A 27,716-nucleotide genomic window follows, 5' to 3' on the forward strand; every position below is an offset into this window, starting at 1 on the left:
TGTGTGTTTGTGTGTGTATTAATAGAGGGAGAGAATATATGCATGTTTCCAGTCATATGTGGGTTTCACAATCACACCGCCTTGTATTGTCATTGCCCGCTCTCAGAGGTGTTTTTTACGACACGACCTTTGCCAGAGAGATGCGACGATCACATCGGGTGTGTCCCCGGCTTAAGAGTCAACACAGCGATTTACTTCCTGGAGAAAGACTTGGGACGACAACTTTATTTCTGTGTTTGTTGGAACTAAGGTGGTGACGAGTACGAGAGTACTATAACTTGGCTAGTATAGCAAGTTCTGTAAAATGTCATCCTTGTATTGGGTATAATTTTGTGTCATTTGTGAACTGAGCGCTGCGTGTGTTGCGATTAAGCAATTCAATTAAAACAGTGTATTGTCATTATGAACATAAGTGGGGACACATACATTTCCCAGTTAAGGTTTGGCACACGTTCTGTGTCAGGAACAGTCCCAGCCCGGGGGTCAATATATTAGTCATACAGTTAGACACTTTAATTAAAATACATACATCACAAAAACAAATGAATAAAACCCAAAAAAACAAAACAGATAAATCAATGTCGTAGATATGTGTAAAATAAGTTTGAGGCATTAGCTGAAATATGTGTTTACTTGGAATACAGGCTGATTTGATTAACATATGGCGAATGGTAAATGGGGGATCTCAGAAATAAACTTCAGCCAAAGAACAGTCACCCAAAGAAACACCTATCTTTACAAATGACTGTACTGGTCTGTTCATCTGACATGATGATTTATGTAACAAACATACATTTACACAGAGTGGCAACTCTGCACAATGTAAAGAATGGTCATTTCAAGCTATAGATTATAAAAAAAACAAACAAACAAAAATAAAACAAATTTGCCAGGATCTGGGGTCACAGGAAGACCCCTAACCCCCTCCCATTGTGGAGGGACCCAGTAAAGAACATGGAATCCTTAGAAATCATAGACATAGAAAAGTAGACCGCCATAAAAAACAAACTGTTAGCTATTTGAAAGATAGGATTAAAAACAAGCAAAGCAGGGCCAATTAATAATTCACTGCTGCTTTTCACCACTGGAAACCAAATTCAGCTTCAATCTTGCTTGAAAGAGATTGCTTAAGGTGTGCTCAAAGATCATTGAGGGGACGCACTGGCCATTACTTAAGATTTCTTGCAGTGCAAGAAATCTTGTATATATATGGCACAGTTGCAGAAAGACAGGCCAGTCAGTCTAACCCTAACCCTAACCCTAATTAAGAACTGATTTAAACCTTAAGCTCTGTGTTGGAATTCTCTCAGTTGGCCTGCTCATCTTTCTACACCTATGCCTTTTATATATTATTATTTATTTATTTTTTACATTAAGTCGAGCATTGTGGTTATATGGAAAGCATACACTTTTTATATGGGATAGCTCACAATCCTATGTTTTTGCTATTCCTGTTCTGTTTTTTTCTCTGATGCACAAATAACCAATTGGTAGCTAAAAATCTGAATAAATCTGTATCTAAGGGTATTCCAACAACAACCATTAGCTATTCGCAAACGGGGAAGGGAAAATACCCTTGAATTTGCCTGTTGCTACTGGTGTTGCCCTGATTTCCCTAATAAGCGAGAGGACTGGCTGTTGTTAGCGCATCTTCCTGACTTTCATGAGAAGAGAGGGAGGAGAACTCTGGTTTGGAGGCTGCTTCGGTCCTGCCACACTACCTCATTGGACTGGACACACACATACAGCAGCACAGCAAGAGCGCTGCACAGTACATTCAGAGTGATGTTTCAGAGATCAATGCCCTCGGTGGCCCTAGTTGCCACCCTTATTCTGGTTTTGGGGTGTAACACCCCTGCGGTACAGGGGGACAGCTGTGCTAAGGAAGATATGAAATTTGGGGGCATATGTTACAAGTTTGTCAAGCAGCCCGTGTCCTGGACACAAGCCCAGAAGTTTTGTATCAGCAAAGGAGGGAATCTGCTCCACTCTATTGACGGAGAGACAAAGGAGTTCCTCAATCAGCATCTGGACCAGGACCAGGCATGGTGGGTCGGGCAGGACCTGTCGGATGGGGAGACTTCGAAAATGAAACCAACAGGTAAACTTCCCTTAAACAATTCAACCGAGTGAGAAAATAAGTGTGTGAAAGAGAGAGAGAGAGAGAGAGAGAGAGAGAGAGAGAGAGAGAGAGAGAGAGAGAGAGAGAGAGAGAGAGAGAGAGTGAACCTGACCTTCTAAATGACTGGTATTCCTAGTTTTAAAGTATGGGTCTTTATTCGCAAAAGCTTTGATTCTTGAGTTAAGAATGTGTTTTTAGGAATAAAATACTGTTATTTATACAACAAGCATTGAGATATCTAGCATGAGTGAATTATTATTCTTACCCGACCCCAATTTTGGAAGCTATCTTGCATTAATTAAATTAAATCCAGCGGCCGAATGACTGGGAGAATCACACTTCTATAAATTATGTTTATTTAGGTTTACTTTATTTTCCATAATTATATAAACAGAATACTCCATGAACGTTCATAGAATGTTGTGATTATTCCACTCAAGAGGAGAGCCATAAACAACCCACTCATCCCTTTCGGTGGCTTGTGGGTTATTCGACTGTCCTCATTCATAGAATAGCTACAGTGCTCTATGAATGCTCATGGTGTAGCCTCTATACACTGAAGAAACTTTATTAGATTGTTGTTGACTACCTTAACAACAGCCAACAACCGTTGTGTATAGTTTGACTACAACTCGGCAATTTAAGATCCATGGATGCTGGATGTCTTTTGAAACCTAGGACTAGGCTCCGTACTATGGGAGACCGAGCTTTTTGTAGTGCCGCCCCGTGACTATGGAACATGCTGCCCAGATCTATTCGAGATTCTGAGTCTGTGGATATTTTTTAAATCTTAGTAAATAGGGTGCATTAACTGTTTTGTATTCCTTCTAGAATAAACTGCAGCTTTGATGTAGCTTAGCCAGCCCCCAATACTTATCTCGTGCATTTATGTGAATTCTGATCTAGTGGTGCTTCTATTATAGTTTTGCATTGGTACTTTTTGTTTTTAAAGAAAAAGCGTTACACTGAACTTCATTTCAAGTGAACATTTTATATCTACAGTGTATATTTTCACATTTAAAAAGGGGTTTCAGATACTGTAATTACTGTTGATTATTTTGTAATTAAAGCAATATGTTGTGACGTTGTTTCAACCACCTAGATATCTGAAACCGTGTTTTATGATTAAACCACGAACTACTAACATGGTCAACCTTGCTTTAATATGGTGAACCATTGCTAGACCATGCCTGGTATGTGGCACCACACCACTGTACCACTTTTTCAATGTAAAAGCACTGGGTGAAAAAAAACAGTTCTTGTGATGAGGTCTCACAAATTTTCAAAAATTTTAAAAGCCACCGCGACAACAGTGGCGTCATCATTTTTTTTTTATTTTATGCTACAACTGTTATACCATCACTGGTCAACATATTTATTAAATGTTTGGATCGCTTATATCAGTTGGGAGGATATAAAAAATAAAACAAGGAGTAGACTAGCATACCTATCAACTCTTACGAGTTTCCCGTATTTCTTATGTTTTCAAGTTGTAGGATGAAAATCTTACGGGCAAATCAAAACCTTACGGTCAGGGAAAAACACGCAGGGCACACGTGTCACTGATTGCTTTCTTCGCAAAAAATGCCACCGCCAACAAAATCTTCTTCTCCTTGGTCCGCAAAATCCGAACAGAATTCTGAAACACCATGCTTACTGACGCTCTAACTGCATTCTTGAAATCAAAATGAATTGTGATGATCCATGCTTCAAGCTGAAAGTAACCCCCAGCAATTCTTGAAACATCCAAGAAAGCTACAAGTGAATACAACAAAGCTCATGTTTAACCCCTGCACCATGATACACTGGACTTCAGCTTGACTCGTGTTCATTATGGAAGATGGTTCTAATGTTGTAATGTTAAAGATGTTAATAATGTTATTCTGTTACGTCATGTTATAATGTTAAAGATGTTAATACTAATGAACACAGCAAATGATGAAAAAAAAAATTTCTGCAGATTTCAATTAATAAACTGGGAGAAGTTCTGTATTTTGTCTTTCATATTTTTTTTGATACTATGCTGTTCGAATTTCTTAAGGTTTAGAAGCATTCCTTAAGGGTTTGAAAGCTCTGGTGTAGAAGTTGGGCTCAAAAAGGGTTGACAGGTATGGACTACACATTTTAGTATGGTACAGATTATATATGATCAGTACTCTGACCAAACTACTTGATTTCTGATAATCCATTGAAAGCATTTTTTTTTGTTATCCCCTAAACACTTGTGAGAACAAACTGGTCTAAAATAATAATCATTGATACAAAACAGGCCCACAAACTCACTCACACACACATTTGCATGCTGCCCCTTGTCATCTTTGCACACACAACTGTGATTTCCATGCACTCTGAAATCGGACACTGCGGGTCACCTCTGCCCTATGTTGAGTGTGAGGCAACACTGTGGGGACTATTTCCACCATTTCCATAGCATTTACATCTTCAGAAAACTCAGAAGACTCATTTGACTTTTTTGTATTTAACCCTATCATACCTGAATGTGCGTTCTGAGGCTGCTTTCTGTATATGACTATATTTGAACACTACCACTTGAGATTCAAAGGCATGCCAATTATTTTATTTATTTGATCAGATTTATGTTATTTTCATTTCATTTAGGAATCTTTAGAAATATGTAACTTGTCTAAACAACCCCATGGTTCTGACTGTGAAAGTGACAGCTTATTTGACAGGTAATGAGGGCCAGAAACTAACACATGATTTGACACCTTGTAATATAAAATGAAATGTAAAAAGATTACTGTAGTATACAATGCGAAAAGCATAGCAAAGCTCAGTAAAGAAAAATATAGGGAAATCGTGGTAAAGCACAGATAAGCATGGTAAGTCACATACAGTAGAAATATTGTTAGGTATGGTAAAAAACACAGATAACAATGTTATTGGTACAACAAAACATCTTAAACTGCTAAATTACCTTGAAAAATTGTGATAATCTATTAGAAGTCTTTAAAATGTAGTCCTGTGAAACACAACATGCACCTGTAGAGAAATCGTTCCCCCAGAACCACAGCCTAATGTTTCTGATGTCCCAGCTTGTGGTAGCTGAACCACACAGCTCCATGTAAAATTAGCGTGTGGTCTGAGCTTGTGGTAGAAGCATATGAGAGTAAAGCTTTAGAATACCTGTTTTAATTCAAAGATAAGTGCTGTTTTCACTTTTTTTTTACATGTGGTACTGAGGTATCCCAGGATAACAAAAAGGCTTAAATTGGGATGTTCAACTGCCCCCTTACCTTTTTCATTCAAACCTTTATTTAACCAGGTAAAGACATTCTCATTTAAAATGCCGAACTGGCCAAGATGCAGCATAAATATATTATTATTATTTGTTTATTTATCAGATGCCTTTATCCAAGGCGACTTACAGAGACTAGGGTGTGTGAACTATGCGTCAGCTGCAGAGTCACTGACAACTACGTCTCACCCGAAAGACGAAGCACAAGGAGGTTAAGTGACTTGCTCAAGGTCACACAATGAGTCAGTGGCTGAGGTGGGACTTGAACCAGGGACCTCCTGGTTACAAGCCCTTTTCTTTAACCACTGGACCACACAGCCTCCTACAACAGACAACAATACCTAGACAGTTAGAAACAATACAGCAATACGGGAAAAAAACAAAAAAAACTAATGAATCTTTTAATGTTGTTTGCCATCATTCTGAGTGGTGCTTATTGCAATTGCCCACATCCTGTGTTTTGTAAATATGAGTCTGTGATGAGGTGGTTTTACCTGAGTCCAGAAGCTGCTCTTCAGCCACAGGCATAGAAATGAATAGGCTAAAGAACAGTCAGCGCCACTTTATCGGGACAGCTCGGGAGAAGAAAAAATATCCTGAATAAGCGGCTGTCCCAATTAAAATCACATTTTTGTTTCTAAATGAAAAGAAAAAGAATGAAATCGCATCACATTATGATTAAATGTTAAATACATCATTTAAAATACGAGTCAATTGTTTTTTTTTTTATTCCTAAATAAAATAAATTGCTGTTTTTTTTATTGCTACATGAAATAAAAAAATAATTAAAATAATTAAATCCCATCTTATCACAAGGCGGGACACTTGCGGTGTTGACACAGCAACTTTCTCTGCCACAGCCTGAGAAACCACAGGAGACTCGGCTCCTTCAAGTTCAATGTGGTTAACGCAATTTACGCAAGTCACTGTGTAATCACGTACTCACTGAACCGCGCTACGCGAACCTGTCTTGCTCTGAAAAGCAATCTCCGTTCATCATTTGAAAATACTGTATCCCAATTAAACAAAGTGACATCCCAATTAAACAACATAAATAGCATTGGGAAGAACCGTCTCCCAGAGCAATCCCGATTACAAATATCCCGATTAGGCGGCGACAACTGTATCTCTGTAGTAGTAAGAGACAGCATCAGCGTAGCCGTTTAATAAAATAATATTTGAGTAATTTCAATAAGAACAACTGAGCAGGTCATAAAATGGCAGGGTGCCAGTTAAAAAGATGTGAAGCAATGCCCTCTTTAAATAAGTTTTGACCTCTGTTTCACCAAAGTGTACATTCCCTGCAAAAATATTCTTCGAGTGTGCTGCCCTTCAGTTTTGGAGCCTTAACTGTCATAGCAGTGATGTATGGTAATGGTTTTACTGGAAAATGTATTGGCAGCCAAGTGCTGTCATCACATAACCCTGCATTCATTGATCAAAAACATTTCACTTTTCAGTTCACCGATGTAACAGACTGATTTCAGATTTCAACTCAGTCCCAATGACAGATGGAAACATGGCAAGATATTGATAGGGGTGCAAACTAGCAGTGATATAGTACCATAGTAATTCCATGGTTTACCAGTAAGTATTGGTTCATACTTAAGCAATAACCACAGGGCACAGTGAGTGTACAAGTAGCGGAGAACATATTGCAGAGTCAAGGATTTTACATTGGGAGACTGTTCTAATCAAGTACACTAGATGCACTATGTAGTTATAGGTATATATTTGAACTGTTTTAGTGTTTCCTTTTTTATGGCCTTGGGCTTGTCATATAATATTATATACCACTGGTATGAAAAATGTACTACTGAACTACCATTCTACCAAGGGGGGTTACAGTAATCGAATGTGGGATTGCAATGGACTGAAAGAACTACAAGTGAATACCACTGTCAAAGAGTAGACTAGCTGGTGTATTGGTTTGTAGTACACAGGAGACCTAGCCTTGGTTCCAATCAAATGAGCAGTGATTTCCGGTGGTCAGTGTGGGGTATGGCCGGGCCATGACTGAATTGCCACAGGGATAAGCCAAACAGCTCACTACGTAGTAGTGGTTTCCAAATGCCTCCTAGTTACACTGCACAGCTTTGCATGTGCTTTGTATGCATTTTAAATATCCTTTCTATTTAAATTGCCATCATTTGTATCAGGTTTGAGGGCACGTAGAGAATAACATGTAAGGCCAATATAGTAGCCAGTTCAATGGGGTCTTAAAAGCAGGGGTAGGGGGTTGTTCTTTTGTCAATAAACATAAGCTGCTTTAGTTCTCAGTTAAGTGTTTAACAGACTTTTCTTTTCTTAATCAAACTTGCCAGTGAGTTACAGTGTATCATGATGCATGTGGATTTCCAAAGGGGTTTAACATGGTTTCTTTAGGATGGTTCATACTTACTGTATCTTGGTTGTATTTTATTTAAGAATATAAGAAGAACATAAGAAAGTTTACAAACGAGAGGAGGCCATTCAGCCCATCTTGCTCGTTTGGTTGTTAGTAGCTTATTGATCCCAGAATCTCATCAAGCAGCTTCTTGAAGGATCCCAGGGTGTCAGCTTCAACAACATTACTGGGGAGTTGGTTCCAGACCCTCACAATTCTCTGTGTAAAAAAGTGCCTCCTATTTTCTGTTCTGAATGCCCCTTTATCTAATCTCCATTTGTGACCCCTGGTCCTTGTTTCTTTTTTCAGGTCAAAGAAGTCCCCTGGGTTGACATTGTCTATACCTTTTAGGATTTTGAATGTTTGAATCAGATCGCCGCGTAGTCTTCTTTGTTCAAGACTGAATAGATTCAATTCTTTTAGCCTGTCTGCATATGACATGCCTTTTAAACCCAGGATAATTCTGGTTGCTCTTCTTTGCACTCTTTCTAGAGCAGCAATATCCTTTTTGTAACGAGGTGACCAGAACTGAACACAATATTCTAGGTGAGGTCTTACTAATGCATTGTAGAGTTTTAACATTACTTCCCTTGATTTAAATTCAACACTTCTCACAATATATCTGAGCATCTTGTTAGCCTTTTTTATAGCTTCCCCACATTGTCTAGATGAAGACATTTCTGAGTCAACATAAACTCCTAGGTCTTTTTCATAGTTCCCTTCTTCAATTTCACTATCTCCCATATGATATTTATAATGCACATTTTTATTGCCCGCATGCCATACTTTACACTTTTCTCTATTAAATTTCATTTGCCATGTGTCTGCCCAATTCTGAATGCTGTCTAGATCATTTTGAATGACCTTTGCTGCTTCAACAGTGTTTGCCACTCCTCCTATTTTTGTGTCGTCTGCAAATTTAACGAGTTTGCTTACTATACCAGAATCTAAATCATTAATGTAGATTAGGAATAGCAGAGGACCTAATACTGATCCCTGTGGTACACCACTGGTTACCTCACTCCATTTTGAGGTTTCTCCTCTAATCAGTACTTTCTGTTTTCTACCTGTTAACCACTCCCTAATCCATGTGCATGCATTTCCTTGAATCCCTACTGCGTTCAGTTTGAGAATTAATCTTTTGTGCGGGACTTTGTCAAAAGCTTTCTGGAAATCTAAATAAACCATGTCGTATGCTTTGCAGTTATCCATTTTCAATGTTGCATCCTCAAAAAAGTCAAGTAGGTTAGTTAGACACAATCTCCATTTCCTAAAACCATGCTGGCTGTCTCCCAGGATATTGTTACCATATAGGTAATTTTCCATTTTGCATCTTATTATAGTTTCCATAAGTTTACATATAATAGAAGTCAGGCTTATTGGTCTGTAGTTACCTGGTTCGGTTTTGTCTCCCTTTTTGTGGATCGGTATTACGTTTGCTATTTTCCAGTCTGTCGGTACAACCCCTGTGTCAAGAGACTGTTGCATGATCTTGGTTAGCGGTTTGTAAATAACTTCTTTCATTTCTTTGAGTACTATTGGGAGGATCTCATCTGGCCCAGGGGATTTGTTTATTTTAAGAGCTCCTAGTCCCTTTAACACTTCTGCCTCTGTTATGCTAAAGTTATTTAAAATTGGATAGGAACAGGTCGACATGTCGGGCATGTTGTCCGTGTCCTCCTTTGTTAAAACCTGTGAAAAGTAATCATTTAATATATTTGCAATTTTTTTTTTCTTCATCTATGATTTTGCCATTTGTGTCTCTTAGACATTTAACCTTCTCTTTGAATGTTCTCTTGCTGTTATAATATTGGAAAAATATTTTGGAATTGGTTTTAGCCCCCTTAGCAATATTGATTTCTATCTCTCTCTTGGCCTTTCTAACTTCCTTTTTGACTTGTGTTTGCAGTTCCAAGTACTCTTTCTGTGTACTTTGTTTTTGGTCCCTTTTAAATGCTCTGTAAAGTGCCTTTTTTAGCTGAATATTTTTTTTAATTGATCTATTAAACCATTTTGGCCATTTTGTTTTAGATTTAGATTTGTCTACTTTTGGGATGTAATTGTTTTGTGCCTCTAGTACTACATTTTTAAAAAACAGCCATCCTTTTTCTGTGGATGTTTTCTCTATTTTACTCCAATCTACTTCTGTTAGTCTCCGTTTCATACCTTCATAGTTTGCTTTTCTAAAATTGTAAACCTTAGTTTTAGTCATTACTTTTGGGGTTTTAAAAAATATTTCAAATGAGACCAATTTAATTGATGCTCACTGTCGTGTTCCTGAGATCATGCCCTCAGTAATTATTTGCTACCTGTTATTCTTTTTATTGCCTTAATAAAATGGAATAAGTTGATTCTACAGTTATTTACAGATATTTTGCAAAGTTGTTAGCGGCACTAAGACTCCACTCTAACTCTGTGTTTCATGGCCCCCCTCCCTGGATGCGGGGGTCAGGAGTTGTCCCTTCAGCCTCTGACAACGACTCTTTCTGCACCTACATCATCCTCCACCCCACTTTCCAGTTGGTGACCACATCCAGATGCAATCTGAGGCTCTACTTTGTCTGCCAGAAAGGTAAGCCATGCCAGCACGCCCTCCACTGATATTAAAGTAATTTAGAGTCTCCCATGGCATACAGGGACCCAGTAACACAAGGGCAGCAGAGGAACGGGGTAAAAAATGACCTCTAGGGGGTGTAGTTTCTGTCCCCTGTTAACCTGTGATTTTGTATAGAGATTTTCCATTTCATAACTCTCAGCTCCTACAGTTGAGGGGGGTGGGGGTCTTTTCAGAGGCAACTCCAGAAGGAAGGAAATGATCGAAGGAAACACAACAACACTTAAAGTCAGCAGATCTTTATAATGCTTCAATTAACAGCACTGCAATTACATTGTAATTACATAGCTATTAGAAATTGAAATTGTATGAAGCAGCCATTATTTACAGATACCTTTCACATTTATTATGTGAAATCATAACAGACACAGGGTCACTAAGATGAAGAAGAGCTGAAAGTACAACTTTGAAATTAAGTGTTTCAGATACTTTGTGTGTGTGTGTGTGTGTGTGTGTGTGTGTGTGTGTGTGTGTGTGTGTTGTTTTAAAAAATAAATATTTAAACCAATGCTAGAATCACTAAAAACTCTGCCCCCCTCCCAGAATATGAGGTAGAAATCCGGAAGAGGCGTGACTCTAATTCTGCACAGGTAAGGACTTTCTCTGTGTTTGGACAGAACTTCTGAGATCACGGTACTGTAGACAAAAAGTAGTGTTCAGTGGAGGTATAACCCTAATAAGAATATTAAAGTTTGCTTGTATGTTCCTTATTTTCCTATGAACTGCATAGTTAACAGCCTTGTTATCATTTAATACTTACATCAGAACTGTAGTTAAACCATCATTAGGAAAGCATGCAGCAATACAATAGCTTTTGAAAAACATTGAGAACCAGCTTGATTGATAGGACTCTTTAAAAAGTAAACTTCACTTTAAGACAGAGAAATGGCAGATGAATGGTTCTGTTTCCACTCAAATAGGGTCTTTTATCATAAAAGACAGGGTTAACTTTGCACATATACTTGTTCAAAGCCATATTTAGTTAGGATAAGAACAAGACACACATATACAATTGTATTAATTTTGTTTTCTATTATTAATCATTTTCACAATAAAATCCTCTTTGAAAGTTGTTTATTGTTTTTGTTCATTTGGTTGTTGTTTGCTAACTTAGTGGTTTAGAATTCAACTCAAAAGTACTGACACAACTTTGTTGAATGTTTTTTTTACAGACATCTAATTTGGATACAAATGCATTCGAGAGTCTCACTATTAATCAGCAATTTCAGAGAGGTAACCAATTAGAGGCTGAATGGGTCTGCTTACAAAAGCTTACATTTTTATGTAATAAATCAGATTGTCCGACTAAACCTAATATGAAAGTTGACTCATTTGACATTTAACTTGCTAGTTTGCTACTTTAGGAGGGTAAAAAAAGGTTCTTTTGTGTAAGGTTTTATGTAAGCCCACCTTACATGTTTCATAATTCAATAAATCCTACCTGATATGCACTTCTATTAGCTGTACAGAAAAATTGTATCTGGTCTTCCTTTGTAATTTCACTTAGAGAGTGACATTTTACTCTAAGGACTGATGTTTTGCAGCTTTCCTTTGATGCTCAAAGTAAAGAGTGCAAACTGAGAGTTACCTCAGACCTTCTTTAACATGTTCAGAACGTATGACACATGAGATCTACATACAATATCGAACGGAAGTGCATGACAGATAAGGTTTGTGGAATTACTTGATCAGGTTTCACCCCTTTAAGCAGCTTAATTGAAAGGGAGGCTTCACAAACATGCTTCATTGGATGAAGCCTCCCCATCTCTCCGCTAACACTGTCCTCTCTCCCCCATAGCTCTGAATGCAACCATGGAGAACATGAGGAAACCAAACTTCAACATCCTTGAGAGTGCCCAGGTAAAATGTGTGGGTGCGGATGAGATATCCGTTATAAGTTCTGTTCTCGTCAGGGCCAAGTAGCCAGCCTACTGCAATTCCTTTGTGAGAGGGTTTCCACATCCATCGGGTGCAGGCCAGACATTTCAATTGTTCTGAAGGGATAAGTACCCTTTAGATCCTAACTTCATCGATAACATACTTCAGAAGCATTGGATGTGTTACATGAACAGGAGTTTATCTCGTATAAGAATAAAATGGATAGCAACTAAAGCGAAAATTCTATGTTACTGTTATACTGTTATTAAACATAATAATAATAATAATAATAATAATAATAATAATAATAATACTACTACTACTACTACTACTACTACTACTACTACTAATAATAATAATAATAATAACATTTGAGTATTAGACCTTACATTTTACGTATTTTAAGTAACAGACTGAAAGTACAATAGGCCCCTAAAGGTCCATTTATCCCATGGCAACAAGATAGACGTCTGCTTGGGTACATGGTGTGAAGAAGAAACTGTTTGTCCACCACAACCTGCTGATTGTTAATCCAATGTACTAAACGTGTTGCAGGTGGCTGAGAAGTTTTTGAACTTGGCAGAAAAGGAAGTTGAAACAGCTTCATTTACTCACAAGGTAAAGTGTGTATATACTTACATAGATATACAGTATATATATATATATATATATATATATATATATATATATATATATATATATATATATATATATATATATATATATATATATAGATATAGATATAGATATACAGTATATATATATACTGTATATACTATATATATATATATATATATATATATATATATATATATATATATATCCTGTACAGTCACTTTATTGGTTAAACTGGGTGTTTTTAGTTATTTATACTTATATGCTGGTGCTGGAAATCTCAATATCTATTAAAATAATACATTGTCTACAGACATTATCCTGTGTGTGAGTGAGTGCAAACATCACCAAGCCCCATATAAACATGGTCATAATACTGTTGATGCTGTGTCTGTAGGCTTTATTTCCAATGTGAATCAGATGGGTCGCATCACTCTGTGGGAGTACTAGGCTTCCTCTGTCATTCATTTCATCCACAGTGAATTAATATAATAAGACTGCTCTATAATTTCAACTCGCTATTAGGAAGCAAAATTAAATCCTTGGTAATGATGTTGCTTCCATCCCTATTGCTACCCTAAGCACCATCTTCTCCTGTTCACAGCCCTCTGCTGTTCAGTTCAATATAGAGCACTTGGAGCTGCACCACACTACATAAGTTAATTTCTCTGTATCCACAGTGTTGTATTTGAAAATCCTGAAGCTAAATAAGCAAAGGATCAACTGTGTTTTTTTTTTATCTAAAAGAGGGGAAGGTGTGGTTCACTGTTCAGTATGATATGTTTAACTGGCATTGCTCCCCCTACAGCTCCAGTACATGAACATCTTGCTGAACAGCTCTGCCATGCTCCTTTCCAGAGAGGTCATCCCAGATTCGGGCCTAAACAAGACGATTGATTTTATCATCAAAGGAGCCAATTCAATCCTAATATCCTCCAGATCTGTCTGCCCCAAACCAAATTTCACTTCTAAAGAGGTATGAGAGGTCATAATGGTTATAAGGGTGATACAGTGATAATACTCCTGCTGATATTGATGTTAGCCAAAAAAAAAAAATGAATACCATAGCTGTTATTTAAAAAACCTCTTCCTCATCTCATTCATAACAATAGTCAAAATGCTTTTGTTTCCCACAGTGAGACTGATCATTAAAATGTGTCCACTCTGTATCACTTTCAAGCTTGTTGTTTGATGCTTTGTTGTTCCAGATTGAAATACTGTCGGATCTGTATATGAAGATCATTGATAATATTGATGAGGCAAAACTGAATGCAGTTAAGCCTGATGATCCTCCCTTTATCACCGAGACTTCATTATTCAGCTCCTACATCTCCAGGTAGGGGGCCATGTAGAACAATTCTGCTGTTCTGCTGAGGTTTCTCTGGAAACTTGGGTCTCTTAAAGAGCAACAAATATGAAATAACCTGTGTAGTAACTGCTTTATTTGTCTTAGTATTTGTCTTTTGTGGGCTCCGCCCAGCCTTTGTTATAAATACTTGCATGAGCAGAGGGCCTAAGGAGAAAGGGCGGGATTATAAATGAAGCCAAAAGAGTAACTGCATTTCAAATAAAACAGTGTGCCTGTTTGCATATTCTGTTATACTAATTATATTAAATACACTTAAGTATAAAATAAAAAAACATCCCTTTACTATTTTTACATTAGTGAAGGGAGCTGTCTAGTCTCTGGTTTATTTACCCACATTTCTCTTCTTCTGTAGTGTAACATTACAGGATCTGGGCAACAAGAATCTGTTTATCAGTAACAAACAAGCAAGCTTTCTTTTGCCTGATGTTGACATCCTGATGGCAAAAATAAAGACGGACAAGCCAATCAAAATACGGGTTTGTTTCACCAACAGTGTTTTTCCCTCTCTGTCTATTTGTATCTATCTCTCTGTCTGTCTTTCTACATAGTGGTACCCATGAGTACTGATACCCTCTATTTCGTTTCAATATTATTCCCAAGTAGCATGCAGAAAAGTGTTATTTGAAACACATTCAATGTTTTAAGACTGGGCAGGAAACATCAAAGTTCTTGGTCCGTAGCCCAGAACTACATCAAGGTCTAAAACCTGAAAAAAATACCTGAAAAAAACCCCAGCCAAGTCAACAAGATAGTTTAAAATGATCTTTTGAGAAAGATCAAAATAAAGTGAATTACAATAACTAGTAATTCATTAATTAGCTATTAACCCTAACTATTAGCTAAAGTACTGATTGACTGTCTGTCCATGTGTCTGTCTGCCAACATTACGTTCTGTCTCAGAGTCAGGTCACTAACACTATTTGTGCATCTCCTCAGATGATGAGCTTTAATCAGAACCCCTTCACCTCGCCGTCAAAGGTGAACATCACAGGTACCGTGGCCAGCCTGTCAATGAATACTGCTGGTGAACAGATCGCCCTGAGCAACCTTACAAAGTATATTGAGGTACAAAGAGAGTGCTGAGTAAGAGAGGGAAGTACGAGTGTCCTTCTATAAAATGTGTTCAGCTGAAAGATAAAAACTGATGATAAAGCTGCAGCTTGTTTTGATGGGTATCCTGTTCCCAGAATATATAAATACAGTAGCATTGGTGAGATGTCAGTAGAAGTAAGATGGCAATGCATATTAGCATTGTGCTGTGCTCTGAACTGTACAGGTGAAGCATTGTTAAGTTGACCGTATGGCTCCGTGTTCAGCAAGACAGTTTGGAACAGTTCAGGCTTTTCAACTCGCAACCCAATGCATTCTGGTACGTTTTCCCTGTCTCAGGTACCATTCTTTCCTTTAAGCAGGACTACGCTTACCAGAATGCATTGGGTTGTGAGTTGAAAAGCCTGAACTATCCCAAACTGTCCCGCTGAACACAGAGCCATATGGTCATCTTAAGCATTGTGCATTGTGTTGTGCTCTGAACCCTATAGGTGAAGCATTGTGCTTCCCTAATTCAATCACCAACAATCAGCCTTGTCACAAGAATATTTTGCATAGCAAATGATGATCAAAGCCGAATCAACAATAGAATCATTAAGAACACGCATACCGTGGTAGGTTATTCACCTGTAATTCACTTTAATGTCATTAAAATATGGCCTGCAAGGGTTAGCAAGGTTATTAATTTCAGGGTCATGATATAAGGATTTAGCTGTTTAGATCATTTAGACCACACTCCCCACCAATCATACCATGCTAGGGTAATTGTTTTGTTGTGACACTGTCTCTATGTCTGTCCAGTTTACCCTCCCCCGTCCAGAGATTCAAAGCCCCCCCTCGACATTTCTGAGCACCCCCGGGAACCCTATCATCATCACCCTCAACATCACCAATCCCAATGATACAGTCATTCTCACTGTGGAGCCCAGCAAAACCATCGTCCTGCAGCTGCACCTGGCACGAGGGTTCGAACCCACCTCCAAAAAGTATCACTTCACCACCGACCTGTCATTTAAAAAGCCAGGTAGACATAAATACCACCAAACAGACACCCTTTGAAAGGTACCACGCACACAGCTCAACCCTTTGTGTTACTGTCTGCATTTCATCCCCAATACCAAATCTTTACAAATGAATTCCCATATTGAATAAATAATCTGCTTTGTATTCCTGTTGAAATTTCTCGTCATTTCCAAAGACTTTTCTTTATGTTATGTGAAAAGTATTGTGGTGGATCCCTTTTGTTAACTTTCATTTTAAACCTGTTAATTAAATTTGCTTTGGGGATCTAATGAAATCTATACCTGCCTGAACGATTGGACACATGTTTTAAATTCTATTCTATTCAATAATGCTTTATTAGTATGACACATTAAACAAACTCCCTGTCTCCAAGCTCCCAGTCCCTCCGTATTCAACTCAATTACTCTCTCTCACTCTCTTTTATTCTCTCTTCCAGTCTCCTGTTGCCCCTCTCACCCCCTCTCAATTCTGTTTGATTCACTTAATGCTTTCACTCTCTCTTACTCAGCTGATTATCGCTGGTTGCTGACTCCAGAGATGCTGAATTTAGGATTGGGAACCTGGTACCTCAAGGTCACTCCAATTAATTACATGGACAAGGAAAACCTGACCCTCAGGGTGATGTCCTTCACCTCTCGTTGTTTGTTCTGGAATCCGGGCAACCAGGACTGGAGCGACGATGGCTGCAAGGTCAGTCTCTCACGCACACCTATTCATAGCATCAAAAAGTACACTCCAAGATGTATTGGGACAGATGAGCAGTTCAGAGTGTTACCGCACTCAGGGAACTGCATTCACTTACATTGTTATCTAACAATCCCCAAATACTTCACATTCCTACGACAAAGAATAAATGTCAATTAATAACAGAATTATGTTTAGTTTACCCTATAATGATATATTGTATGTGACTATCGAAAGTAATGTGGGTCTCAATTCAGTTAATTTAAGCTTGGCAAAGGGGTTTTAGTAAAAGAAGAATTCATTATTTATTTATTTCGTAGCAGACACCCTTATCCAGGGCGAATTCAGTTTTTATTTCTACAACCAGTGATGGGTTAATCAAATCAAAATCAAAATTGAATCATATTTACTGTGTTCATTGTATACATTTATATTTTCCCAAAGCGCTTATTCACAGCTAAAAGTTAACAGAATTGGGCTTTTGGTTTGTTTATTTAGCAGACGCCTTTATCCAAGGTGACTTACAGAGACTAGGGTGTGTGAACTATGCATCAGCTGCAGAGTCACTTATAACAACATCTCACCCAAAAGACATTGCACAAGGAGGTTAAGTTAAGACTTGCTCAGGGTAAACACAGTGAGTCAGTGAGGGAGCTGGGATTTGAACCGGGGACCTCCTGGTAACAAGCACTTTTCTTTAACCACCAGACCACACAGCCTCCTATTCCAACATAAATTGCCTATTTGCATTTTACTTGCTGTAAAACAAATGGTCTGACAGTTATTTCAAAAGGTTTGACAGCAAATAAAATGCAAAAGGTATCATTTATTTAGGAATTAAAACATGTCTGGTGCTTTCCAGCCACTCTGTCTGGCCCTCTTCATCTGCTCCTACCTGCAGCTCAGGGAAGAAAAACATTTATAAGCAACAATATTTTCAACATGTTGTAATGTGACAACCGTCTTAAATATGCAAACATAATGTTTCAAACACCTTGTCATCTCCTTGGGTTTTTGCTTTGAGTGTAACCCCTCGTCTCCCGGCAGGTTGGCATACGCTCTCAGCCAGGGGAGATGCATTGCCTGTGCAACCACCTGACGTTCTTTGGCAGCTCGTACTTCGTCATGCCCAACACGGTGGACCTGTCGCGCACGGCCGAGTATTTCTCCACGATCAATCAGAATTATGTGGTGGTGTTGCTGGTCTCTGCCTTCTACGCCCTCTACCTTGTCACAGTGGCCTGGGCCTGGTGGGAGGACAGGAAGGCGATCAAGAAGGTAAACCATCTGGAGGCTGGAGGCTGGAGGCTGTGAAGCAGTAGAATGTTGAACCCCACACACACAGTAGTGCGGTTTGTCATAATTGGCATCCCGCCCCCCAAAAAAATAAAACATTTCTTGCCTAGGTCTCCCTCAAGCAGACACTTCCACTGAAGCATAATTGTGAGCTGGATGAACTTTGTGTTGCCAGATATTGCTTTCTTGCTACATTCAATTGTGATTTAAATATATATATATATGTGTATATATATATATATATATATATATATATATATATATATATATATATATATATATATATATATATATATATATTTTGCTGTAATAAAATGTTACCTGAAAACTGCATTAGTCAATATAGGCTTGATATCCACTGGGGGCTAGGTTGTGACCACCAAGTTTCCCCAGAGGGGAAATGCATGTTGAACTAGCCTCACAAAAAAAGAAAACATGACTTATTTAGAAATCATTTATAAATATTATGCTCTATTATGACTTATTCAAACATGTATATGATCTTTTTTATGTGTCTGGTTCTCTGGTAATTCTGGGCATCTCCGTATGGTTTTCAGAGGAACCTGACCCTGCTGACTGACAACAACCCCTGCGCTCAGTACCGCTACCTGCTGGCTGTGTACACGGGGCATCGGCGTGGAGCTGGCACCTCTGCCAAGGTGAGGAATGAAGAAGCGTCACATTTAATTTTCTTCAGGGTTTCTCTCCCTTCTTATGGTGATCATTATGATATTATATGTGATTCTATTTGAATTTACTCAAAGTCTGCGTTAAATTGATTCTGTCTGTCATAGATCTATGCATCCCAGACTAGATCACCCAAAGTGCCTTTATATAAGAAAGATCAAGCGCCACCTTGACTAAAATTACCTTTAGTGTTTTTGGCAATCCTCTGCTGTGCACTGGATTGTGCTGGCACTTAGCTGCATTGCATAAGCCTATGCAACAAGAACTGATGAGCATCTTTTTACTTATTAAAAAAAATACTTAAAAATGACTAATATTAATAGGAATTGCAATTACTGGTAATTACTGGAAATGTGAAAAAGTCATTGAGATGTCATCGTGTGTGTGTGAGAGAGTGTGTCCCAAAGGCTGCCGATTCCATCCTAGTCATTTGTTTTAATTGATTTAGGGAATGCTATTAATGGTAAAGCAAGGATCAGATTCCATTGCCTGTAGAGTTCATTGAGGCAATGAAGAAGCAGACAATAGTGTTTGCTATTGGACAGAGATACAGCAGGGCAGACAGGCGTGTGTCTGTGTCAGGCGTGTGTCTGTGTCAGGCATGCGTCTGTGTGGACAATTGCTGGAACAACCAGACAATACATTGGGTAGGTCAGAGGTGGCTGACTGTAGTGAAAAAGAGTTTCATAAATATCTAACATTATTGAATTACTAAAAACAGTTGAAATTAACATTTCTAAAATTAATCAAAGAAATATTGGTTATTGATTATTGATTTACATGCCTAAAGTAAAGAAATCCTACAGATCATTTTTTCAATGTAACTTTGATTAAAAGTAGCTCATTCCATGGGAGAAGCTTCATTTGTAGTTATATCTCTTTGCAAATAATTGATTAACTGCAAACAATCAAAAGAGTCTTTCTAATATCTTATCCTGGCGAATAAGAAAGAGGATGTGGTCACATAGGCATTTCATATAGATGTACTGTAAACAGGCCTTTGGACCACAATGGTAAAGATGGAGGATACTTTCTGTTATCTCAGGTCAAGCTGTAACAATGTTTACAGGTGTGTTCATGTTTTGGGATGTTTATTTTTTTTTAACTTTTTTTTACGGGAATTTAGGGAATTTAGTGGGAATTTAGTGTTCTGGCTACAGTCAGGGTGCTTCTGTTAATGCTCCGTGCACATTTCAATCCTGACCCAAACCCCCCCCCCCTCCCCTCCCCTCTCGCTCTTGCTCTTGCTCTTGCTCTTGCTCTTGCTCTTGCTCTCGCTCTCCCTCTCTCTCTCTCTCTCTCTCTCTCTCTCTCTCTCTCTCTCTCTCTCTCTCTCTCTCTCCAGGTAGTGGTGACTCTGAGTGGCTCAGAGGGGGAGAGTGACCCCCACCACCTGACTGATCCTGAGAAGCCTGTCTTCGAGAGAGGGGGGGTGGACATGTTCCTGCTGACCACGCCCTTCTCGCTGGGGGAGCTACAGACAGTGCGGTTGTGCAACGACAACTCAGGGGACTGTCCTGCCTGGTGAGTGAAGGGGTTAGAAGTAGGATTTGATTGGCTCCTACCGTAGATAGAAATGAAGTCTAGTACCAGGGGTTACTACTAGTAAAGGAGTGTAAGGAGTATTGCTGGATGAGAAATGGAGGATCATTATTAGATCAGTGTTATTCTTTGCCATTCAAGAAGTGATGATCATTGTTAAATATCATGACTTACCTGTGCACAGGTACGTGGTCAAGGTGGTGGTTAAGAATCTACAGACGACGCAGCGCTGGCACTTCCTGTGTAATTCCTGGATCGGCCAAGGGAAAGGTACAGGAGAACTGCAGAGGACCTTCACTCCCGCGCAAAAGAATGAAATTACCAGCTTCAGGTAGGAGCCGCATGCACAGCTACAGCACGTGTTCTCTTAGGAAATGCCATTTGAAATCAGGTCCACCCAAAGAAGAGCCTCCTATTTCATGTCTAGGTCCAATGATTTAAGTTCAGGCCTAGGTTAAGACTAGTAGTCCAGTACATAAACTTAAAGTAGCTGGACTTCAAGATTTAGACTTGAATCTTTAAGACTTGAATTTGAATCATCAGGACTTGCACTTAAATATTCAGATTATGGACTTCAGTCTTTAGCACTTGGCCTACAGTAAATATTGATAGGGATGAAAGTAACTTTTGTTTTGCTCACTGTTGTTATGTACATGTTTCACCTCTTACTCGTCTCTTACATGCTGTTTGAACATTAAAATCATTATATATCTCCCTTGAATCCAAATACCCTAGTTTTCTTTACTTAGCATAATAAACTTTTCAGTAAACTGCAGTTTTTTCCTCTGACGTAATTTCCTGGTGCACCAAAAAGGGTCACATGAAGAAACATGTTCTCTCCAGACCAGAGTAACGTTAATGTAGTCATTTTTTCCATATATATTGTGTAATCAAGTTCATTATTTGCACTGGACTTAACTTAATGCATTATTGTTTTAATGTTCAAACTGCATCCAAAAAGCAATGCAGTGCATCGGAGTAAGGGCAAACTTGCACGCATTGATGGCAAACTATCAGACCTGTAAATATTCCCTTTTAGGGGAAGACAGCTCTACTCAATTCTGATGATTCCAGTCCCTTTGAACACATGGGCTTTTTTATATTGGTGACTTCCAGCTGATTAACCCGGAGCTCTTTGTCATTGAACAGCAACATATTCCATAGCAAGACGACGAGTGGGTTCAAAGATCAGCACATCTGGATTTCGGTTCTAGACCCACCCCATCGCAGCCCCTTCACCCGGGTCCAGAGGGTCTCCTGCTGCATGTCCCTCCTGCTCTGTACCATGGCTGTCAACATCATGTTCTGGAACTTGCCTGTCGACCCTGACTCCCCTGTCGTCTTTAAGTTTAGTAAGTTATGCCTGGTAATCAACTATGTGCAGGTATACCACCTTATTATGTCAGCATAGTGCGCATTGCTCAGACTGAGCACCCCAAAAAATAAATGTACTGATGAAGTCTCTTTCCCCCTGCAGCTAGCGCATTGGTGTTCACCAGCCAAGAAATAATGATCGGAGTTGAGAGCGCGCTTCTCATGTTTCCCATAAACATCCTCATCATCACCATCTTTCGCAGTATCAAGCCAAGAGATCCCAATTCTAAGGAAAGCAAAGACAGCCTTCCGAAGAAGAGCCCGTGCCCTCAGACACCGTCCGAGGCCTTTGAAACTCTCCTTACGGTCAGTGTGCAAGTCGTGAGATGAATGGGGCCTGTGGAACTCCATTACCCTTGGGTGGACTGTACTTGCCATGATAGTTCTTACAGGACTTGCATTGCAATCCCTTGTTTTGTGAATAAAAAGAAAATAAACGTTAACATTGTGCCAGTTTGGTTTCATAGCTTTTTAATATCCCACTATATTTTACTATTCCTGTATCGGCATAATTGAGCAAGAGTCATTCTCTTCCTGTACAGGACACAAAGATGCTAGTGGATGTTCTCAGTAAAAATAAAAAGAACAATGTGCCACCACTGGATGGAGCTCTTACTTCTGGGACTGACTTCAACACCGCCCTGGACCTCGTTGAAATGTTTATCCTGCAGTTACAAGGTAACATAAAAACATCAGAAAAGCGCTCATTTGGCCAATCAGTGCTCATACCTTTCTAGAACACCATTGGCCCCTGCTAAGGGGATCTACTTTAGTAGCATACAATCCATTTTTTGTGTATGTTCCTAGTGTTTTGGATGTCACTGCTTCACCAGTTAGGCTATGCCATGCATTTTCTAACTGTAAAATAGCACTTCCTACCTTTTGTTCAAAACTTTTACTCAGCTTCAATGTATGCCCTTTTGTCCTACTCTCTGTCCTAATGTCAGGGGCATTCAGGGTACAGTTGCTATAGACCAAAGCTGGTAGCAAAACTGAGAAGTTACATCATGGATCTATTGCATCCCTGTATTCTGGGACATCTTTTACATAAAACAAATCAGGCATAAAGATCAACTTTGAGTCATTTTGTCTTCAGGAGAAAACCCTTTGGTCTTACCCACATTTTTCAGGGGTATTATATATTAGAGTGTGGTTCAGTTTTTGGGTAGAAGATCTTAAGATTGAGATATCAGTGTTCATAACGTGACTTTCAAAGGCAGATCCTCATCAGTTTAGAAAAATATCATGTGTAGGTGCATGTGGATGTGTGTGTATGCTATTGAGAGTTCCTGTGTATTATCAGACTGGTGTGTTAATATATGAGTATGTGTGTGATGGTGTGTGTTGATTGTGATGTGCTCTGATGTGTTCCTCCTTCCTGTGATCCTCATAGGAGAAAAGAACCCCAGTGAGCCGCACTGGATCCATGCCAGTCGATATGTGTGCCTCAGCCTACTGCACTTGTCTAAGGGTCTTGAAAAGGTGGGGCCAGAATTTTTCCCATCCCCTGAGGCCTACAATTACTCCGCAAACAGAGTCAAACAGATGGTGGAGTACCTGGACCAGGTATGCACCAAGCAAGCCCCGGACAGGTAAGAAAATGTTATAACAAATAATATTCCACTTTTTGTTGAATATTACTGTTTTGTTAACTTCGATTGTTCCCAGAACCACAGAGATGAGCATGTTTAGGGAATTTATAATTTCTTGAAGCAGCCAATTTCTAAATCTCAGGTTGTTTCTCTAGATAATACAAATAGGGTGTATATTGTTTGTTATAATTAGAAGTGAACGTTCATATTTGCACATTTTCACATCTAAATATTTAAGACAATCTCAAGAAAACATTACCTCAAACTTAATTTAACATATTTAAAACTGTTAACATGAGAAAATAAGGATGAAGTCTGTGAAGACGCTTGTGTTTATTAACTACAGATGGCATGAGCAGTTGTTGTAAGATAATAAGACAGTAAACTCCTGTAGTTTATACACTGCTACTACTAATTACAATAAGAACAATCTTCTGCTCTCTCTCTCTCTCTCTCTCTCTCTCTCTCTCTCTCTCTCTCTCTCTCTCTCTCTCTCTCAGGCCCCCGCCACCACCCAGCTCAAAGAAAAAGAAGGACAAAAGTTGCAGCCTGCCCTGGTGGTTTGTGTTTATTGGGTGGCTCATGCTGGTGTCCATTAGCGTCATCTCCACCTTCTTCACCATGCTGTATGGCTTTAAATATGGGAAAGAGTCTTCCATCAAATGGGTGCTCTCCATGGGGCTCTCGCTGTTTCAAAGTATCTTTATTCTGCAGCCGCTGAAGGTGAGAGGTCTGGGAGGGCTACCAGGGTCATTAGCACTAAGAAAGGAAAGCAACAAATATTTCAGCTCTTTCTTAATTGAAAGCAATGTAGAATTCAATGTAGAGTCAGGAATTTGCTTGGGTCTGGAAGTGCAAGCAGCAACCCATTTCCCAATCAAATATTGTCCCGGGATAAAAAAAACGATGCCTTGAGAAAACTTGAACAAGTGCATATGCTAATAATATAATATATGTAAGACAAGTCCAAGTAGGACACCAGAGATTAATCGCAAAATAAAAGCCATGGCTATAATATTGAATAACAGCAGAGTAAAAGCATGAACTGTATGTTATAGAAAAATCGCAGAGCCTGTATGGAACAAAGCTTTTTATGAACCAACTGGTCACTTAAACATTTCCCCCCTCAAGAGGATCCTCTTGGTGCCAGGGAGAGGCTGGAGCTGAAGGAAAGGAGAGCGAGCAGGACCATGCCACAACGTGACAGAGGAGGGCTTAGTGCAATGGCAATTTCAACTTATCCCTTGTATGTCTTACAGGTTCTGGGCCTTGCGATTTTCTTTGCTCTGATCCTGAAGCGAATGGATGACGAGGAAAGTGATGAGGTGGAGAAAATTCTCTTAGGTGAGACATTGCCAATCAAATATTAACAGCAAGGTCGTCTATAGAAGAGTTGAAAAGAGGAATAGTAATATATTTGTCCAATGAGATAATTACTGTTTGTAATGGTTTTGTGACAGTGAGGTATGACCAATGAGATTGTGACGATGAGATACAGAGATAATGAAAGCGTAGTGTACAGTATCTCACATTACAGGGATGTAAAGAAAAACATGTAACAGATATTTAGTGATCGTTAAAGGCATTACTCTTCTAACACTCCTGTAGCACCTGCTTTTATTGTGCACTTGCGTTTGATTAACTCCACTAAGCATTGTTAACTTTCGATTGATTTTACAGAACAAAACTGTTCCTGGGAGCAAGTGAAAAGAGGACTGTATTCTGGGGACAAAGGACCATAGGAAGATGTCAATGTCTTGCTTTGCAGATCTCAATATAACTAGCAGTCTTTTTCATAAAGTCTACTGGTGAACCTTGTTGCTGTTTTCCACATATTTACTGTGTCTCCTGTAAAACCTTGAGTTTTTAAAAACTGAAATGTTACACAATATCCACCAAACATACGAACCAGTAGCAGTCCACGGGTTAAGAAAAATAAATAAAATGGCTAATAAATATGACTTATTTGCGTTTTAAAATATGTATGTTAAAATAGTAAGGCATTGTTATGCATTAATATATTGGATAGATAAGTTATGTAAATGATAGTTATAGACTGGAGAGGAGGGCTATAGTGGAAAATTATTGACCCAAGGGAAGACTATTGTTACTGACAGGGGGCTATGATGCCCAAAGCCACAGAAATCTTCCCAAGGGGCATTTCATTTTCCACTATGAGCTGAGTCTGCAGTACATATTTAATATATGAATCAGTCAAGAAAATAAGTGAGGCAAGGTTGGATAGTAAATAAGACTTTATATATTTTGTTTAAATATAGCTAATACAGCATAAGTAAATAAATAAATAGCAGAAAATGATTTTGAAGTTGATACCGCATACAGTAATTATATACGTTTTTTTGGCGCCCAAATATATTTTTTTCTACCTTTTAACAAAAAACAGAATTTAAAATGTCTATATTAGTTCTGACCCCCTACCACTGACCTCCAACCTTGTGTGTCGCTAGTTGTCAGAGACATATACAGCATACAGTCTAACAACCATGCGTCATACATCAATAAACAAATTAATTTCCATATAGTTAAAGTTGTACAGATATCTCTGCTTACAAGACCAACAGCTTCAAACTTTTACAGTGGTGTAGTGCTATATTTAGAAGTGAGGGGTGCTCTCCCTGCCCAAGAGAAGTGGGGGCAGAGCCCCCCCCCCCCCCGACCCCCCAGCACTACACCCCGGATTAGAACATAAGGGAAGGACATGGCATTAAGGATAATGTGCTGAATCTGTGAAATATTTAGGCAGTTATCTCTTATAACATATCTATTTTCTAGCCTTATTTCCTTATTTGCATTTGACTTATTATTATTATTATTTTACAAATATAGTTTTCAATTTGACTTTATAGAAGATCAAATTAAGACATGAAAATAATGTTTTAGCCTATACCCTTACCATAAAGTTCCTTAGAAACTTACTGTTTTTTTGCTATGATTTACTGTTGTAAATCATAGCAAAAAACATAGCAAAGTGTAGTACAGCATACTCGTAAAATCACAGTGGAAGCACGGTAAAGTGCAGACAAGAATACATTATCACTGGTTAAGAACAATAAAATGTTATTCCTCACAGGGGCAAGAAAATGTTTTCTGAAAAAAAGAAAGAAATCTGGTCTCGGGTCTAGCAGAGGTTATGGTAAACCAGCCTGACGTACTATGAGATACTGAGTTCGCTAGTTTTAATATTTCTTTTTAATGAGCCCTCGTAGTTAAGGCTTTTGTTTTACACACATAACAATTGTTCGAATGTTATAAACCCTTTTCTTTTTGTTTACTAAGCTTGTATGTGTATATTCTAATTGAAATAAAACCCCTCATTTGACTCCCCCTGTCTCTCTGTGTGTATTTGTTTATTTAAATACATGTACTTTATATTCATTTGGCGTATGTCAATTGAATCATCTCTTGCTCTTTGGTTTGCAGTAGTGTCTCTTGGACAGACTGTAATTTAGTGATAATACAATTTAAAAAAGGACAAAAATACCAGAACCTGTGTCTGGATGTCTGATTAAAAAGTGCCGTGAAAACCCAGGTGGTCAATCGATCAGTACCTTTTACAGTTTGCCATTAAAATGCTGATCTATTAAGAAACATGATGATGATTTCATATTTAAATGTGATGAATCCTATGACAAATTACATTGTGTTGAATTAAATGGTAAAAGAATGTTAGGGGAATAGCATTTCTGACAAACAAAAAACTCATATGTAAAAAACAAAGCGGTATGTCATGGAGATGTCCAGCGGTGAAATGAATTTGGCAATAAAACTGAGTCACAGAAAACATCCATTATTGTAATGTGTGTGGTCTGCATTATTTATATATCCAGAGGTTAAAACAATGTGAAAATATGATATTTTACAGCGGCAGAATTACATTTATTTACAAGCTCCCCTCACAGAAATGTAACGTCCCCTGTACTGGTCAGTGAGACCCCTTCATTTCAACCACCAATAGGTCTTAATAAAGTGCTGATTATAACAGAGGGAGATCTTCACATGCAAGAGGTCTGAATGGTGCGCTGGAAATTATATATGGTTTGCAACAATATGGGATCCTGCCTCCCACAGGGATTTCTTTTTCTTAACCAGAACAGACCAGACCAATGGAAGAGTGCAAGCCACAGCACAACTAGGGCCATCCAGGATTACTTTGTACAGCACAGTGCATGAGGGTGTATATGAGCTATATCTGTACAAGAGCTGT

General features: G+C 38.6%; 1 protein-coding gene across 1 annotated transcript; it reads left to right on the forward strand.

The window, feature by feature from the left end:
* Positions 1-1,673: 1,673 nt before the first annotated feature.
* Positions 1,674-27,218, forward strand: LOC131698775 (polycystin-1-like protein 2). The gene is made up of 23 exons (XM_058992688.1): positions 1,674-2,101; positions 10,220-10,339; positions 10,925-10,971; positions 11,554-11,614; positions 12,180-12,241; positions 12,815-12,877; positions 13,683-13,850; positions 14,083-14,210; positions 14,596-14,719; positions 15,180-15,308; positions 16,095-16,317; positions 16,825-17,006; positions 18,048-18,278; positions 18,854-18,955; positions 20,329-20,507; positions 20,710-20,856; positions 21,675-21,877; positions 22,003-22,205; positions 22,442-22,577; positions 23,293-23,491; positions 23,992-24,214; positions 24,751-24,835; positions 25,172-27,218. The coding sequence occupies exons 1-23, from the start codon at positions 1,786-1,788 to the stop codon at positions 25,231-25,233; spliced, it is 3,393 nt and encodes a 1,130-aa protein (XP_058848671.1). The 5' UTR covers positions 1,674-1,785; the 3' UTR covers positions 25,234-27,218.
* The last annotated feature ends 498 nt before the right edge of the window (positions 27,219-27,716 follow it).

This window comes from Acipenser ruthenus, chromosome 19, assembly GCF_902713425.1.
Source record: "Acipenser ruthenus chromosome 19, fAciRut3.2 maternal haplotype, whole genome shotgun sequence".
Taxonomy (NCBI): Eukaryota; Metazoa; Chordata; class Actinopteri; order Acipenseriformes; family Acipenseridae; genus Acipenser; species Acipenser ruthenus.